This window comes from Muscardinus avellanarius (genome assembly GCF_963383645.1).
Source record: "Muscardinus avellanarius genome assembly, chromosome: 1".
NCBI classification, from domain to species: domain Eukaryota; kingdom Metazoa; phylum Chordata; class Mammalia; order Rodentia; family Gliridae; genus Muscardinus; species Muscardinus avellanarius.
In genome coordinates, this window is record NC_137786.1 from 118,614,014 (window position 1) to 118,632,201 (window position 18,188).

Here is an 18,188-nt window from a genome sequence, read left to right on the forward strand (position 1 = left end):
TGGGGCTCTCGCTTGGACGTTTTGTACCGGTGCTTCAATTCACCATGACCAAGAAGAAACGAGGCACTGTTCCTAAGTTTTCTATGCACTTCTGCAAACCTACTGGATTATTGTGATTATTCAGATAGTCAAACAGAACCCACAGCCTTATATTACACCTATCTGCACCATGTACCAGGCCAACCGCTTCTAACAAACTCCAAAAAAGAAAACTCGTCTCTTCTACTCTGACTTGACTTTATGTGTCATAAAACTCGGACATTAATTATAGGAGAAGTTAAAGCAATGAGAGATGGATAAGAGTGACTGAGTTTCTCCTCCTTCTCCTCCTCCTCCTCCTCCTCCTCCTCCTCCTCCTCCTCCTCCTCCTCCTCCTTCTTCCTATAGATTGAGACCTGAAATAGCTGAAAAAGAAGTCCAAACTGTGTGACCAAGATTTGTGGAAATCTTTCCATGTTAATGGTCAGAAGATTGCTAACAAGCATCAGAAATATATACTTGCACACTCATGAATTTTCCCTCAGATCAGATCCTGCCAAGGACTTCCCTGATGGGTATCCCTGGAAGAAGCAAACATTCACTACCTGTCACTTACCTATGTCCTTAGAAAGAAGGGTTCTAAAGAAAATAAGATGTAGGGATGTGGAATGACCACCTGACATACCATTCTGCTCTCTTCTTTCTTAGAACTTGTGAAACCAGTGTTTCAAGCCTTGCTGGTTTAGAAAGAGAGATTAGATTCATTTTCTCCTAATAAGAAAGGAAGGTTAGTGCTGCACTGAACTTGGACCTTCTCCTATTTCTTTCATTTTAGAAGGAGTGAATGTAGGACTTTTGATGATTCTAGGCCTTAAAACCATCAAAAAGAATAGATATCCAACATTTACTAGTGGCATTGTCAGTATATGCCATAACCCTCCTAAGAGGCAACAGAGAGAAATTCAGTATTTTCCCAGCTTCAGCTTCCAAAGAAGTCTGACTCTGGGCTGGAAGAAAAGGGAACGTTTGGGGAAGAGATGGCAAGACTAATGAGTGGTAGAAGAGGGCTAACCCAGTGCCTGTTCATATTTTTGTTGTCAGCCTCTTGGGAAGAATTATCAGAAAGGATTCTCCAGGAAAGCTATGGAGAGAGCTGATGCATGGGAGAAGGATGTTTGAGAAATAGTAATCATTTAGGAAGCAGCAGCCTCCGAGAGAGTAACCTGCTTTTTAATAGTTTTGACTACTAAGATACCTGTGCCAAAATGCAGACCCTGAAATAGCCCTTCAAGGAACTAACACAAATGTCAGCTGGTCGCCACTGGCAGAGCTGGAGCAACAGCTAGAGGACAGGAAAAGTAACATTGGGCATGCTGATGAAAGCCGTCTCTAAAACACGCATCACATACTTCAAGGAAAAGCTTCACCTGGGATTTTACCCATTTCCCTGGTTCTTAATTCCTATATTTACTTCTCACAATAGTGTCCTCTCATAATATAAAAGCTTTTCCTTTTTAAATATTATATATATATTTTTTGTGGTACTGAAGATGGAACCCAGGGGCTTTCTACCTCTGGGCTATAATCTCAGACTTATATTTTATAGCTGAGGCTGGCTTTGAACCTGTGCGATCCTCCTGTTTCAGCCTCCCAAGCGCTGGGATTACAAGCATGCACCACCATGCCCAGCTAGCTTTTTCTTCTTACGGTCCCTAGGAGTTTACCCTTGGGTGAGAGAGTTTGGTTTTTGATGATACTGTGGCTGAAACTTGGGGCCTTGCACATCTTAAAGTTTTAACCTGAATTTTCTCTTCTTCTAAAAAAGGTAGAAAATACAACATTAAGAAAGTAATATAAAGAATGTCTGGTATTAGTTTAATTTAAGAGAACTGGCATATTTGAATGCTTCTCCCACTGCTATCTCATCGTAAGATATAAAACCTTTTACTCTGATTACACTGTCTCTCCTCTGGAACCGTGGTATCCAGGCAACATATCTCTTGCCGTGTAATTCTGAGAGTTCTCGTCCCTAGAGTACCTGAGCCGTGCTAGTGCACTATGGAGGCTGCAGCTGTGTCATCACTAGCAATTCGCCCTTATTATTTACTGCCTTTGAACCCAAGGTTTCCTGCCTGTAATCTGGAATCAATCCCTTTTGCATGAAAACGTTTCAATTATTTAAACATGTTAGTTATCTGAAGACTAGAATACCATTGAATATCCAAGTTATTTTGGAAACCCACTCAGAATGGAAATCTGCAACAAATTCACAGGACACATTATACCAAGAACAAAGAGATTCTAAGGAACTGGAGATTCTGAGAGCTTAGGTGTTGGAGTCTTAACAGTGACACTGCACTTCTCTGAGTCAGGCATTGGGTTCCCATGTGATATAGTTTCTGGGCTTAAGATAAAGTTAGAGCCACTACTGGTTCCAAACTGAATTCCACTGACTTTGCAAATCAAATAAAATTGATTATTTAGTGAAAATACAAAACAGGATAAAGTAACTAAATGGTCAAATTAAAAAAAGTCTGTAGGAAGAAAATGCAGATGGAATGATGTGGATTTTTAGAAATAACCATTTCAATAAAATATATTAACCAAATTTAAATTTGGAGAAGAATGAAGTTGTTACATTGTATAAAAATTATTTCAGAGTTGCTATATATATTTTTTTCTTTTTTGTTCATTTCTGGAGTTAAACTGGTTTTTGTTTCAATTTTTACTTCTAAGTTGCCTTGTTCTTGGGACTGTTTGAGCATCACAAAATAAATATTTATTATAGATAAATCTATCAGCAATTAAAAATAAAAAGTAAAGGTGATAGTGTTGAAGAGGCTGGAGTTCATATAACCTGCACTGGAAATTTATTTCTCAGCTTACTGCCAACAGAAGAACAGGAAGGACTCAGACTGAATATGATATATTATTTATTGATTACAGTCACAAATACATCATGGGATACCAAAAAGTGACAGAGTTGCCGTCCTTAAGGATTTAGTGAAAATTAACAAATAATAATTACCAATCAAATATTTTGTGCCAAAGTAAAGTATTGACAGAGAAGCACACGCTAAGGAATTCAAATAAATCTGAAAAGAGAGCCAGGCATGGTGGTGCATGCTTGTAATACCAGTACCTGAGAGGTTAGACAGGAGGAGGATCCCGATCCTCCTGAGACCATCCTCAGCTACTTAGTGAGGCTGTCTGATATTTATTTATTTATTTATTTATTTATTTATTTATTTATTTATTTATTTATTTATGTGGTCCCAGGGATGGAACCCAGGGGTATTCTACCTCCGAGCTACACCTTCAGCCCTATTTTTTTTATTCTTTATTTTGAAACAGGGTCTCACTAAGTTGCAGAGGGCCTAAGTAGCTGAGGCTGTCCGAGAACCACAATCCTCCTGTCTCAGTCTCCCAAATCCTGAGATTACAACTCTGTGCCATCACACCTGGCAGGCTGTCTTGTTAAGACAGCCTATTTCAAAATAAAGAATAAAAAAATAGAACTAGGGGTATAGTTCATAGATAGAAGGCCCCTGGGTTCAAATCCTAGTAACACAGCAGGGCTTGGTGGCGCACACTTGTAATCCCCGCGCTTGGGAGGCTAAGACAGGAGGATCGCACACGTTTGAAGCCAGCCTCAGCTACTTAGTGAGGCTATCAGCAACTTAATGAGACCCTGTTTCCAAATAAAATATAAAATATGTCTGGGAGTTATGGCTCGGAGGTAGAAAAGCCCCTAGGTTCCACCCCCAATACCACACACACACAAAAAAAAATCCTAGTAACACAAAAAAATCCTAGTAACACACACAGACACACACACACACACACACTATCTGAAAAGAGAAGTACACAAGAGATTCATGAAAACCTGAAGAAAAAAACTGCAGTGGTCCAGCTGGGTGTGGTGGCACACACTTGTAATCCCACCATTTGGGAGGCTGAGACAGAAGGATCATGGTTCGCAGACAGCCTCAGCCTCTTAGGCCCTAAATAATTTAGTGAGACCCCTTTTCAAAAAATAAAGAATGCTGGGCGTGGTGGCGCACGCTTGTAATCCCCGCGCTTGGGAGGCTGAGACAGGAGGATCACACAGGTTCGAAGTCAGCCTCAGCTACTTAGTGAGGCTTTCATTCAGCAACCTAGTGAGACCCTGTTTCCAAATAAAATATAAAAAAAGTCTGGGAGTATAGCTCGGAGGTAGAAAGCCTCTGGGTTCCACCCCCAGTACCACAAAAAAAAAATAAAATAAAATAAAAATAAAGAATAAAGCTGGGTATGGTGGCTCATGCTTGTAATCCCAGCATTCACGAGGCTGAGACCGGAAAAATCACGATTCATCGACAGTCTCAGCTACTTAATAAGGCCCTCTGCAACTCAGTGAGACCTGGTTTCAAAATAAAGAATAAAAAATAGGGCAGGGGGTGTAGCTCGGAGGTTGAATGCCCCTGGCTTCCATCCCCAGACCCCCCCACACACAAAAAAAACCCTTCAGAGGTCCATTATAATAGCAATAATGGTAATTATCACTTACTGAAATATTATCAGGTGCCAGGCATTTGACTAAGTACCATATTTTCTCAATTTGATGTCCACACCATCCCTATGAGATGTTCATATCATCTCATCATCTCACAAATGAGAAAATTGGCCGGGCGTGGTGGCGCACGCTTGTAATCCCCGCGCTTGAAAGGCTGAAACAGGAGGATCGCACAGGTTCAAAGCCAGCCTCAGCTACTTGGTGAGGCTCTCAGCAACTTAGTGAGACCCTGTTTCCAAATAAAATATAAAAAAGGTTTGGCAGTATAGCCTGGAGGTAGAAAGCCTCTGGGTTCCACCCCCAGTACCACCAAAAAAAAAAAAAAAAAAAAAAAGAAAGAAAACTGAAGCTCACAGTGGCCAAGTCAGCAGCAGAGGTAGAATTTGAACCCAGCCATTTTGCCGGTGTATTCCATCATCACTTCCAGATCCTGGCTAGCTGCCAGTTTCATTATGAAATCCTCAGACCTTTATGGGTGTCCCCTTTCCTTTGCTTTCTTCCTTGCCCTAAAGCTTTTCCCCATACCTGGGATACACACACCTCAGTCACACAGGAAGTCCAAATTGTTTACAGAATTCCCTTGCTCTGCAAATTAGGGTAAATTCACAACTTTATAATTGCCTATGATATTTCTATATTAAAATAATGGGCCAGGCGTGGTGGCACACGCTTGTAATCCCAGCATTCGGGAGGCTGAGACCAGAGGATCGCAGTTCGCAGACAGCTTTAGCTACTTAGTGAGGCCCTCTGCAACTTAGTGAGACCCTGTTTCAAAATAAATTAAAAAAAATAGGGCAGGGGGTATAGCTCAGAGGTCAAATGCCCCTGGGTTCCATCCCCAGACCAGCAAAAATAAATAATAAAGTAATAATGAGCTTAGATCATATAATACATACCATCTTTGGGGTTTTTTTTCTTGGGGGAGGGTGCTGGGGATAGAACCCAGGGGCTTTCCAACTTCGGGCTATACCCTCAGACCTATTTTATATTTTATTTGGAAACAGGGTCTCACTAAGTAGCTGAGGCTGGCTTCGAACCTGTGTGATCCTCCTGTCTCAGCCTCCCAAGTACTGGGATTACAAACATCCGCCATCACTCCCAATCTTTGATGAATTTAGTTAAGCACAGTTTATCTGGAACACACCAAGTTAAGAAATTAAGCCTTTTAAGCCAGGCTTGGGAGCACACACTGGTAATCCCAGTACTTGGGAGACTCAGACAGGAGGATCACAGGTTTGCAGCCAGCCTCAGCTACTTAGTGAGGCCCTCTGCAACTTAGTGAGATCCTATTTCAAAAACTAAGGAGTAACGCCGTGTGTGGTGGCTCACACTTGCAATCCCCGCGCTTGGGAGGCTGAGACAGGAGGATCGCGTAGGTTCAAAGCCAGCAGCGCTGGCCTAAAAGACCCTGTTTCCAAATTAAAAAAATATAAAATAGGTCTGGGAGTGTAGCCTGGAAGCAGAAAAGTTTCCAGGAACCCCAGTACCACCTAAATAAATAAATAAATAAATAGATAGATAAATAAATCAGCTCGGAGGTACAATGTCCCTGGGTTCCATTCCCAGTACTGAAAAAGAAAAAAGAAAAAAAAAAGAATAAAAAATAGCAAGAATAGCTGGGCTTGGTGACTTACACTTGTAATCTCTGTACTGAGACAGGAGGATTGAAGGTTTGAGAACAGCTTCAGCATGTAGTAAAACTGATCAACCTAGTGAGACCCTGTTTTAAAAAAAAGGAGCCGGCTTGGTGGCAGTTTGAAATCCCAGCATTCGGGAGGCTGAGACTGGAGGATCACGGTTTGCAGACAGCCTCAGCTACTTAGTGAGGCCCTCTGCAACTCAGTGAGACCCTGTTTCAAAATAAAGAAGATTGGGCAGGAGTGTACCTCAGAGGTCAAATGCCTCCGGGTTCCATCCCCAAACCTGCACACACACAAAAAAAGTGGTGAGACTCTCATTAACCTACTGAGACCCTGTTTCAAAATAAAAAATAAAAAAGGGCTAGGGGTGCAGCATTTGGGGGGCTGAGACAGGAGGATCGCGGTTCGCGGACAGCCTCAGCTACATAGTGAGGTCCTCTGCAACTCAGTGAGACCCTGTTTCAAAAATAAATAATAAAAAATTGGGCAGGGGCTATAGCTTGGAGATAAAATGCCTCTGGGTTCCATCCCCAGACCTAAAAAAAAAAAAAAAAAGGGCTAGGGGTGTAGTTTGGAGGTAGAATGCTCCTGGGTTCAGCCCCCAGTACCACAAAAAAAGAAAGAAAAGAATCCCAGGGATAAACAGAAGGAATTGAATTGACAAGCAAAGGACAAGAAAATTTTACATATTATGATAGCTTTATTCAGTCCTTACAAATCTGAAGGCAGTGCTTCCTGGAAAGAGAATACTGACACTATATCCAGACTGAATTAAAACTCCAGGTTCCACAATCTGATTTGTGGTTTGGCTTAATTATTTAACCTTTTAGTTCCTTCTTGAATATATACTTCATATCTTGAATAAATGTGATTTTGAAACCCTTTGAGTCATAGAAGTGGAAAAAGCCACAGACATATCTTCAACTTTTAAAATATAAACTCTAAATCATTCCATTTAATATTTTAATATTTATTTTGGTACTGAAGATTGACCCCAGGGGCATTTTACCTCTGACCTACAACCTCTAGCCCTATTTTTTTTTTTTTTTTTGGTGGCACTAGGGGTGGAACCCAGACCAGAGGCTTTCTACCTCCGGGCTATACTCCCAGACCTATTTTATATTTTATTAGAAACAGGGTCTCACTAAGTTGCCGAGAGCCTAAGTAGCTGAGGCTGGCTTCGAACCTGTGTGATCCTCCTGTCTCAGCCTCCCAAGCTCAGGGATTACTTTTTTTTTTTTTTTTTTAATTTTGAAACATGGTCTTGCTAGGTCATTGAGAGCCTCACTTAATTACTGAGGCTGGCTTTGAACCTGAAAGGCTCTTGTCACAGACATGCACCGCTATGCCCAGTTCAACAAAAATAAATACCAACATAAAAATAAGTACCACAAACTGGGCCTGGTGGTGCATGCTTGTAATCCCAGCATTTAGGAGGCTGAGACAGGAGAACTGCGGTTCGAAGATAGCCTTAGCTGCTACTTAGTGAGGCCCTTTGCAACTCAGTGAGACCCTGTTTCAAAATAAATAATAAAATATAGGGCTGGAGGTGTAGTTTGGAGGTAGAATGCACCTGGGTTCCATCCCCAGTACACATAAAAAAAAAGTAGCACAAAAATAAATAAATCATTCCATTTAATGAGAATACATTGCAAGTCCTAAACACTTTTGCTTATCTTTTGTGGTACTAGAGATTAACCTAGAAGTATTCTACCCCTGATTTCAACCTCCAGTCCTTTTTATTTTTTGGTGGTGGTACTGAGAATTGAACCCTGGGGAATTCTACCTCTGAGCTAAACCCCCAGCCCTATATTTTTATTCTAAAACAGGGGGTTACTGGGTTGACGAGTCTCATTACTCACCAAAGCTATCCTCCAACCTGTGATTCTACTGTCTCAGCCTCTCAAATACTGGGATTCCAAGCATGTGCCACCAGGCCTTGCTTTTATTTTGAAACAGGGTCTCCCTAAATTGCTGAGGGTGAGCTTGAATTTGCTATCCTCCAGTCTCATCTTCCCAAGTACTGGGATTACCAGCATGTACTATTACACTCTGCTCCTAGAACATATGGAGTGACCAGAAACAGGCTTGGGAACTTAGGACTTTTGACTGGGAAATAGGATAATGATTTTTCACAGTGCTGTGGACTAAACCTACAGTCAAGAACTTAAGATATGCTGGGCAAACACTCTACCAGTGAATTACACCCCATCTGTTTTGTTCTTAAAAAATCACTGCTAATCCCAGTATTTGGGAGGCTGAGACAGGAGGATCGCGGTTCACAGCCTCAGCTACTTAGTGAGGCCTGTGCAACTCAGTGAGACCCTGTTTCAAAATAAAGAATAAAAAAAATCGGTGGGGGTGTAGCTCAGAGGTAGAATGCCCCTGGGTTCCAACCCTAGCACCGAAAAAAAAAAAAAAAAAAAAAAATCACTCCTATTGGGCAGTGATAGCTCGGATTCCCAAATCAGTGGATTTGGGTCCCAGGTTCTATTTCCTGCTAATTCAATTATTTTGTTTTGTGGTACTAGAATTGTGCCATGGTGTCGTACACCTCTGAGCTAAACTCTAGCCCTTTTATTTTGAGACAGGGTCTTACTAAGTTGCCCAACAATGGTTGGCACATGGGATCCTCTTGTCTCATTTTCCCAAGTGCTGGGATTAGAGTGTGTGCCACAATGCTCATTACCAGCTGGTGTATTTATTAAAAGAAAATAGAGCCGGGTGTGGTGGCACACGCTTGTAATCCTAGCATTTGGGAGGCTGAGACAGGAGGATCACGGTTCACGGACAGCCTCAGCTACTTAGTGAGGTCCTCCACAACTTAGTGAGACCCTGTTTCAAAATAAAGAATAAAAAATAGGGCAGGGGGTGTAGCTCGGAGGTCAAATGCCTCTGGGTTACATCACCAGACCCACAAAAAAAAAAAAAGAAAAGAAAGAAAAGAAAGAAAATGTAGATAGAGCTGGGCATAGAGGCGCATGCTTGTAATCCCCGTGCTTGGGAGGCTGAGACAGGAGGATCGCACAGGTTCAAAGCCAGCCTTCAGCAACCTAGTGAGGCTCTTAGCAACTTAGTGAGACCCTGTTTCTTTCTTTTTTTTTTGTGGTACTGGGGTTCCTGGAAGCCCTTCTATCTCCGGACTACACTCCCAGACCTATTTTTACATTTTTATTTGGAAACAGGGTCTCCTAAGCCAGCGCGCGCGGCTGGCTTCGAACCTGCGCGATCCTCCTGTCTCTGCCTCCCAAGCGCAGGGATTACAAGCGTGCGCCACCACGCCCGGCGAGACCCTGTTTCTAAATAAAATATAAAATAGGTCTGGGAGTATAGCCTGGAGGTAGAAAGCCTCTGGGTTCCACCTCCAGTACCACCAAAAAAAAAAAAAAATAGAGCCGCTCATGGTAGCACATGCTTGCAATCCCAGTACTTGGGCAGATGAGACAGGAGAATCACAGGCTAACAGTCAGCCTCAGCTATTTATTATTTATTTATTTAGCAGGTCTGGGGATGGAACCCAGGGACATTCTACCTCAGAGCTACACCCCCAGCCCTATTTTTTATTATTTTGAAACAGAGTCTCACTGAGTAGCTGAGGCTGTCCACAAACTGCGATCCTCTGGTCTCAGCCTCCTGAATGCTTAGCCCCAGCTATTTAGTGAGGCCCTCTGCAACTTAGTGAGACCCTGTTTTATTTTTTTGCGGGTCTGGGGATGGAACCCAGGGGCATTTGACCTCCGAGCTACACCCCCCTGCCCTATTTTTAATTCTTTATTTTGAAACCGGGTCTCACTGGGTTGCAGAGGGCCTCACTAAGTAGCTGAGGCTGTCCGCGAACCGTGATCCTCCAGGTCTCAGCCTCCCGAATGCTGGGATTGCAAGCGTGCGCCACCACGCCCGGCAACCCTGTTTTAAAATAAAGGATAAAGCCGGGCATGGTGGCACACGCTTGTAATCCCCTGGCTTGGGAGGCTGAGACAGGAGGATTGTGCAGGTTTGAAGCCAACCTCAGCTGGTTTAAGAGACTCTGTTTCCAAATAAAATATAAAATAGGTCTGTGAGTGTAGCCCCCGGGTTCCATTCCCAATACCACAAAAAATAAAATAAAATAAAATAAAATAAAATAAAATAAAATGAAAACTAGGGCTGTGAGTTTAGCTAGAAGGAACAATTCACCTGGGTTCAATCCCCAGGACCACCACCAGAAAAAAAAAAGTATGTAGTTTAGAAAGTGATTACAAAAATGCAAAATACAGGATGTGGTTTAGAAAGTACACTAGTTAAATCCAGACTTCCAGCTCTTGAGTGTTAAGAGTACAGATAACAAAGAAATTGAAAGAAGTGGCCTATAATATACATCTTTCTTCTAAAGTCAGAGTTAAGATCATTTTTAGAAAGGAAATGGGGCACCCGGCGTGGTGGTGCACACTTATAATCCCCACGCTTGTGAGGCAGAAACAGGAGGATCGCGCAGGTTCGAAGCTAGCCTCTATGGTTTAAGAGACCCTGTTTCCAAGTAAAAATATAAAATAGGTCTGGGAATGTAGCTCGGAGGTGTAGGAGGGTTCCATCTCCAGTACCACCAAGGGGGAAAAAAATGCAGGGCTTGGTGGCGCACGCTTGTAATTCCCACACTTGGGAGGCTGAGACAGGAGGATCACACAGGTTTGAAGCCAGCCTCAGCTACTCAGTGAGGCTCTCAGCAACTCAGTGAGACCCTGTTTCAAAATAAAGAAAAGAAAAATAAGGCTGGGAATGTAGCTAGGAGGTAGAATGCCCCTGGGGCTCCATCCCCTGTACAGAAGGGGGGAAAAAATGAGAACAGGGTGTGGTGTCCTTTGCTTGTAATCCCAGTACTTGGGAGGCTGAGACAGGAGTTACCCTCAGCCTCAGCTCCTTAGCAAGACCCTCCACAACTTAGTGAGATCTTTTTTTCAAAATAAAAAATAAAAAATAGGGCTGAGGATGTAGCTCACAGTATAAAAATAAATGACACAGTATATATAAAGCTAGGTTCAGAGACCATGTGCTCCAGCTTCTAAGGAGATGGGAGGCAGAAGGATCATTTAAGCTTGGAGTTTGAGACCAGCATTGGTAATTTGAGACCATTTAAGAAAAAATGCCTGGCATTTTTTCTTAAAAATGTGGGGCATACCTGTAATCCTAGCACTTGGGAAGCTGAGACAGGAGTATGACACAGGTTGGAGGACAACCTCAACAACCCAACTAGACTCTCAGCAATCTACCAAGGCCCTGTTTCAAAACAAAATAAAACAAAAATAAATAAATAAAATAAAATCGGGTTGAGGGTGCAGGTCAGGCAGGGTACAATGTCCCTTGAGTTCAAACACCCCCCCACCCCCACGATTTGACTCCAGTGTAACCAGCTATTTATTTTCTACAAATAACTTTTTTTTTTTTTTTTTTTTTTGCGGGTCTGGGGATGGAACCCAGAGGAATTCCACCTCTGAGCGACACCCCCTGCCCTATTTTTTATTCTTTATTTTGAAACAGGGCCTCACTAAGTAGCTGAGGCTGTCTGTGAACCGTGATCCTCCCGAATGCTGGGATTACAAGAGTGAGCCACCATGCCCGGCTACAAATAATATTTCTGAACCTCATTTTTTTTTTTTTTCCCCTGAATAGGGGGATGAAGAACATATACCTCTTAGAATGTTTTGTTAAATAGGACAACAAGCCGGGTGTGGTGGCGCACACTTGTAATGCCAGTACTTGGGAGGCTGAGACAGAAGGATTGTCGGTTCACGACCAGGCCCCAGGTACTTAGTGAGCCCCTCCGCAACTTAGTGAAACCCTTTTCCAAATAAAGAACAAAAAATAGGGCTGGGGGTGTAGTTCAGAGGTTCCATTCGAGCCTCCATCCCCGAGTTCCATCCCCAGTAGTTAAAAAAAAAGACAACAAATGAAAGCACTTTGCGGCTCTCCCTCGTTCCTTTTTTTTTTTTTTTTTTTTTTGGCGGGTCTGGGGATGGAACCCAGAGGCATTTGACCTCCGATCTACACCCCCTGCCCTATTTTTTTTATTCTTTATTTTGAAACAGGGTCTACTAAGTTGTGGAGGGCCTAAGTAGCTGAGCTGTCTCCCTCGTTCCTAAATAAACCTCTTTGTCTCTGGGAAACAAAAAGCACTCTTTGTACAAAATTAACTTATCGAGGGGTAGAGAGGGGCTAGGTATACACCTCCCATGGATTCCAAGACATTCCCGGTCCCCACACACTAGCAAATGTGAAAACATTCTTCATGTTTGAGTCTGTCCCTAGGCTCTGACAAGGACAAGGTGTCCCCAATATGATGGCCTTACTAGCATGGTCTGGAGCCTTTCCAATTCCAGCTACTAAAAGATCTGTTCGGTCTTAAAAAAAAGTCCTTCACTTATCTGTGCCTATTTACCAACCAAACAGAAGAGTTATCCTGCCCGTTTGAAAGGACATGTGTAAAGAACAGGTTTAGAATGAGGAGGCCCCAAATGCCGGCTTCTATGCACCAGAATTTAACATTCCCGGCGGTGGGGTCAGCCTCACTCCTGCTTTTCTCTGCATGGTCTGTCGTTCAGTTTTGACAAAAGTCAAGGCAGGAAAGACATTACCTCATGTTGCGGAAAATAAAAAACACAGGAAATCGAAATCAAGGACACAGAGCCACCGGAACCTAGGAGTGCTAGCCTTGGGTGAAAAGACACGCTACATTTTAAACATTTACTTAAGAAATGACAGGGCCGTGGACGAGCGGGTTGGCTGAGCCCGCGGGGGAGGGCGCCGCGGCGGCTCGGGGCGAGTCTGGCCACGGACTTCGCCCACAAATTCGCGTCCTGGGGGAGTCTGAGAAGCGGAAAAATAAGCCAGACCTGGCGGCGGCGTCGTGATGGCTCCCCTAACCCCAAACGCGGGTGCCCCGAGTGGCATCGTGAGGCCGGAACAGTCGCGCCGAGCCCTCGGGGTCGGGCCTAGCCAAAGAGGTGCTAGGTACAAAACGTGGGTGCACGGGATCTGGGGGTTCGGCCAAAAGGCCGTCTGGAATACGGCGGCGGGGGATGGGGCATGAGCAAGGAGCACCGGGGGGGAGGGGAGCAACAACCTTCGCGGCCATTTTGTCCTCGCTCCACTTCCGTCTTCCCCTCGCGGGCTCGGAGCCGGGCCCCTCCCCGCAGGCTCGGGCTCCCCCGGCCCCAGTCCGCGCGGGCCGCGATCGCCGCTGGCGCCGCCGCTATTGGTTGGCCTCCCGTGAGCCCGCCCCGCTCTCGCCTCCTCCTTCCGCCCCCCGCCCGCGCTGGCTGACGCGCATGCGTAGGAGCGGGCGCTCCCCTCCCCCCCGCCTGGCGTGACGGAGGACTCCCGCGCGCGGGCTCCTACGGCCCCACCCTCCCTTTCCCCCCGGCCCCTCGGAGAGCGGGGGCGAGCCTGAAAGTTCCAGAACGCTGCGGAGGTGCGTCATCGAGAGGCGGGGCGAGCTGGGGGCGGGCGGGGGCGAGGCCCGAGGAGCTGATCCGCGCTCGCCATTGGGGGATGCGGAGAAAGCTCGGCATCCATTGGCTGAGGAGGCGGTGATGGGCAGCGGCCAGGGCGGGTCCCTTCTGGAAGGTTCTGAGACAGGGTATAAGAGACAGGGTGGCGGGCGGAAACCGGTCTCATTGAACGCCGCCGCAACTTCTCAGGTTTGTGTGATCTCTTCACGAGCAGAGTCGGGCCTACACACAAGGTAGGCCTTAAATTTGCGCGTCCTCGTTAGTCGTGTGAGTGCGTGCAGTCCGGGTGGCCGGGGGTCCGGGGCGCCCGCGGGGCATCTGGAGGCCCGCGCGTCACGGGTGGCTCTAGGCCTAAGGGAGCGGTGCGGCGGCCCCGGAGCCGCGGGCGGGAGGCGGGAGCGCAGGCTGGTGCCCGCCCGGGAACGCGGGACGCCCCGTGCCCGCGTGGTGGGCCAGGGTGTCTCTTCGGCGCCCGCGCGGGGCGGTGGGCCAGCTCTGCCCCGGCTCCGTTCTTTGTGCAGCGGGCCGGTGCTCAAGGCGCTCCTGGCATTGGGCCAGGGCGGAGATGCTGCCTGGGGTGGTTTAAGAAAGGGCCGGCGCCTGTGGGGGGGGCGAGCGGCGCACAGGGCACCTTTCAGGGTGGCGGCCACGTGCTCAGCGTCGCAGGCGCTTAGGGCAGATGGCTGTCTGGCGGCCCGGGGCGGGCTCTGCCAGCGTTGGCACAGCAACCTGCGCTGCAGCACTGCGGCTCTGATTTGTCCGCGTGGCTTTTGGGGAAGTTGGGCTAATATCTGAACGGTTTCCCTACTTGGATAGCTTAAGCAAAAGCAAAGGTTCAAAATTGCATAACTGGGCTGCAGAAGCATGCTCTTTATTCGTCTTTTTCAGCCAAAATGTCTAAAGGACCTGCAGTTGGCATTGATCTTGGCACCACCTACTCATGCGTGGGTGTTTTCCAGCATGGGAAAGTGGAGATAATTGCCAATGATCAGGGAAACCGAACCACCCCAAGCTATGTTGCATTTACTGACACCGAACGACTGATTGGGGATGCTGCGAAGAATCAGGTTGCAATGAACCCCACCAACACGGTTTTTGGTAAGTCTCTAAAGTGGATAAGTTTTGAGGACTAGGGAGCAGAAAGTGTTAACTATGTGAATCAGCTGAAAAACTTATCCCCAAAACGGGAGCTTGAAGAATCGTGGAGTTTGCATCCATTAACTGCTTGGGTAAAATTTTCAGAGCAGCACAAAATAAAGGCTATTGCTGCTAACGTAGGGGGCTTCTTGGCCTGCTGGGGATAAGGCCTGGGGTTCATTTTGATTGGGAAAGACAAGTAAAAATTTTGCTTTATTTTTACAGATGCCAAGCGTCTGATTGGACGTAGATTTGATGATGCTGTTGTACAGTCTGATATGAAGCATTGGCCTTTCATGGTGGTGAATGATGCTGGCAGGCCCAAGGTTCAAGTAGAATACAAAGGAGAGACCAAGAGTTTCTACCCAGAGGAAGTGTCCTCCATGGTTCTGACAAAGATGAAGGAAATTGCAGAAGCCTACCTTGGAAAGGTGAGTTATTTGACTTGACTATATGACTTAGGGTTGTTATAGGGGCAGCAATCCATTAGCATTTTACAAATAATGTAATTTCATTGGTGTAGGAATTGAGTACATTGAAAAGATTTGTTCGTGTCTGACAACACCTTGGCATTAATCTGATCTTTACCTCCTTATTCATAGACTGTTACCAATGCTGTGGTCACAGTGCCAGCTTATTTCAATGACTCTCAACGCCAGGCAACAAAAGATGCTGGAACAATTGCTGGTCTCAATGTACTTAGGATTATCAATGAACCAACTGCTGCTGCTATTGCTTATGGCTTGGACAAGAAGGTACCATATCTTTAGAATACAAATTTGGGTTGAAGTTAAATTTGAGCCATCAGTAGTTCACATATAATTTCTTGTTTTTTTTTAATGACAGGTTGGAGCTGAAAGAAATGTGCTGATTTTCGATTTAGGGGGTGGCACTTTTGATGTGTCAATTCTCACTATTGAGGATGGAATTTTTGAGGTCAAATCAACAGCTGGAGACACTCATTTAGGTGGAGAAGACTTTGACAACAGGATGGTTAATCATTTTATTGCGGAGTTCAAGCGCAAGCATAAGAAGGACATCAGTGAGAACAAAAGAGCCGTCCGACGTCTCCGCACTGCTTGTGAACGAGCTAAGCGCACCCTCTCTTCCAGCACCCAAGCCAGTATTGAGATTGATTCTCTCTATGAAGGAATCGACTTCTATACCTCCATTACCCGTGCTCGATTTGAAGAGTTAAATGCTGACTTGTTCCGTGGCACCCTGGATCCTGTAGAAAAAGCCCTTCGAGATGCCAAACTAGACAAGTCACAGATCCATGATATTGTCTTGGTGGGAGGCTCCACTCGTATCCCTAAGATTCAGAAGCTTCTGCAAGATTTCTTCAATGGAAAAGAACTGAATAAGAGCATCAACCCTGACGAGGCTGTTGCTTATGGTGCAGGTAATGTCACTTTCTTAAGCAGTTAGGATGCAGTAGTAGGCAGCCTCTTGGAGAGGCCCAAGCTTGACCCGCTGTGATGATGGATTCCAAAACCATTCGTAGTTTCCACCAGAATTTCTGTGTTGGCTAGTTCCTTCCTTGGATGTCTGAGCGAACTAGATGGGTAATGAGGTGATTTTTTTAGTTTGTTTTTGTCTTAATCAATTTTTCTCTTTTAGCTGTACAGGCAGCTATTCTATCTGGAGACAAGTCTGAAAATGTTCAAGATTTGCTGCTCTTGGATGTCACTCCTCTTTCCCTTGGTATTGAAACTGCTGGTGGAGTCATGACTGTCCTCATCAAGCGCAATACTACCATTCCTACAAAGCAGACACAGACCTTCACAACCTATTCTGACAACCAGCCTGGTGTGCTCATTCAGGTGAGCTTGTACTTTTTACTTACAGAGGTTATAAGATTAGGGATGTCTTAATTCGCTGTGATGATGGATTCCAAAACCATTCGTAGTTTCCACCAGAAACTTCTGTGTTGGCCAGTTCCTTCCTTGGATGTCTGAGCGAATATAACTCCCTAGTGAACATCTTAATACATAAACCATAACTCTTGGTAATAGTTTGCTTTTTTTAATCAAGGTATATGAAGGTGAACGTGCCATGACTAAGGATAACAACCTGCTCGGGAAGTTTGAACTCACAGGCATACCTCCTGCCCCCCGTGGTGTTCCTCAGATTGAAGTCACCTTTGACATTGATGCCAATGGCATCCTGAATGTGTCTGCTGTAGATAAGAGTACAGGAAAAGAGAACAAGATTACCATCACAAATGACAAGGGTAAGTCTGGGCAGATGAATATTGCTTTTCTGGCCTTCAGGTTTCTAAGGCCTCTATCCAGCCAGAGGATGGATGGCTTTACTGTATTTGGAGACATTCCATCATAGGTAACTTAAGTGGTCCTTGTGGCCTCCACTCAAAACGTTTTGTTACTTTGCAGGCCGTTTGAGCAAGGAGGACATTGAACGCATGGTCCAGGAAGCTGAGAAGTACAAGGCTGAAGATGAGAAGCAGAGGGACAAGGTGTCATCTAAGAACTCACTGGAATCCTATGCTTTCAACATGAAAGCAACTGTGGAAGATGAGAAACTTCAAGGCAAGATCAATGATGAAGACAAACAGAAGATTCTTGATAAGTGTAATGAAATCATCAACTGGCTGGACAAGAACCAGGTTGGTAATTTTCTTGCTCAGTGGGAGGGAAGAGAATAGACAAAGGGTCACAGTGATGAAAGGTCCAAACATTCGCAGTTTCCACCAGAATTCAAGATGATGGCAATTTACCTTCCTTGGATGTCTGAGTGACCCAAGAATGATTTCCAGGAACCAGGGGAATCTTGGTCTTGTGAAATAAAGTAGTAGTTAGTTCAGGCTTTACCAGTTATTGGATTGTTTTTAGTCTTAGGATAATAAAGGTATTTTAAAGTAACAGCTTTTTTTTTCCCCTTCAGACGGCAGAGAAGGAAGAATTTGAACACCAGCAGAAAGAGCTTGAGAAAGTCTGCAACCCCATCATCACTAAGCTGTACCAGAGTGCTGGTGGCATGCCAGGAGGAATGCCTGGAGGCTTCCCTGGTGGAGGCGCTCCTCCATCTGGAGGTGCTTCCTCAGGGCCCACCATTGAAGAGGTTGATTAATTCAGCCCAAGTATAGATGTAGCATTGTTCCACACAGAAATACATTGAAGGGCCCACATTAGCAAATTCTGTGGCAGTTAGTTGGGCTGCTATGGTAAATTACTGGCCATTTTCAATACTTGAATATGGAACATGTTCACAGGGAAAGCAAATAACATTGCACTTTATATGCACTGTATTGTAAGTGGAAATTGCAATGTCTTAATAAAACTATTTAAAATTGGCACCACATAATTGGTCTGATTGATTTTTAAATAGGCCTAGGAAGTGTAGTGAGCCTGTGGTGGACTGTTGATGGGATGG

General features: G+C 45.0%; 1 protein-coding gene across 3 annotated transcripts; it reads left to right on the forward strand.

The window, feature by feature from the left end:
- Window positions 1-14,536: 14,536 nt before the first annotated feature.
- Window positions 14,537-17,885, forward strand: HSPA8 (heat shock protein family A (Hsp70) member 8; the record flags this gene model as incomplete). 3 transcript variants are annotated; one of them, XM_080704892.1, is made up of 8 exons in its annotated part: window positions 14,537-14,756; window positions 15,021-15,226; window positions 15,398-15,550; window positions 15,642-16,197; window positions 16,416-16,618; window positions 16,830-17,028; window positions 17,189-17,421; window positions 17,700-17,885. In XM_080704892.1, 8 exons carry the CDS (start codon window positions 14,552-14,554, stop codon window positions 17,883-17,885), a joined length of 1,941 nt encoding a protein of 646 aa, XP_080561018.1. The 3 variants fall into 3 exon arrangements, with proteins under 3 accessions (XP_080561018.1, XP_080561019.1, XP_080561020.1); XM_080704893.1 differs by having other exon boundaries at window positions 14,552-14,756; window positions 15,455-15,550; XM_080704894.1 differs by lacking the exon at window positions 17,189-17,421 and having other exon boundaries at window positions 14,552-14,756; window positions 16,830-16,911; window positions 17,800-17,885.
- Window positions 17,886-18,188: the final 303 nt, after the last annotated feature.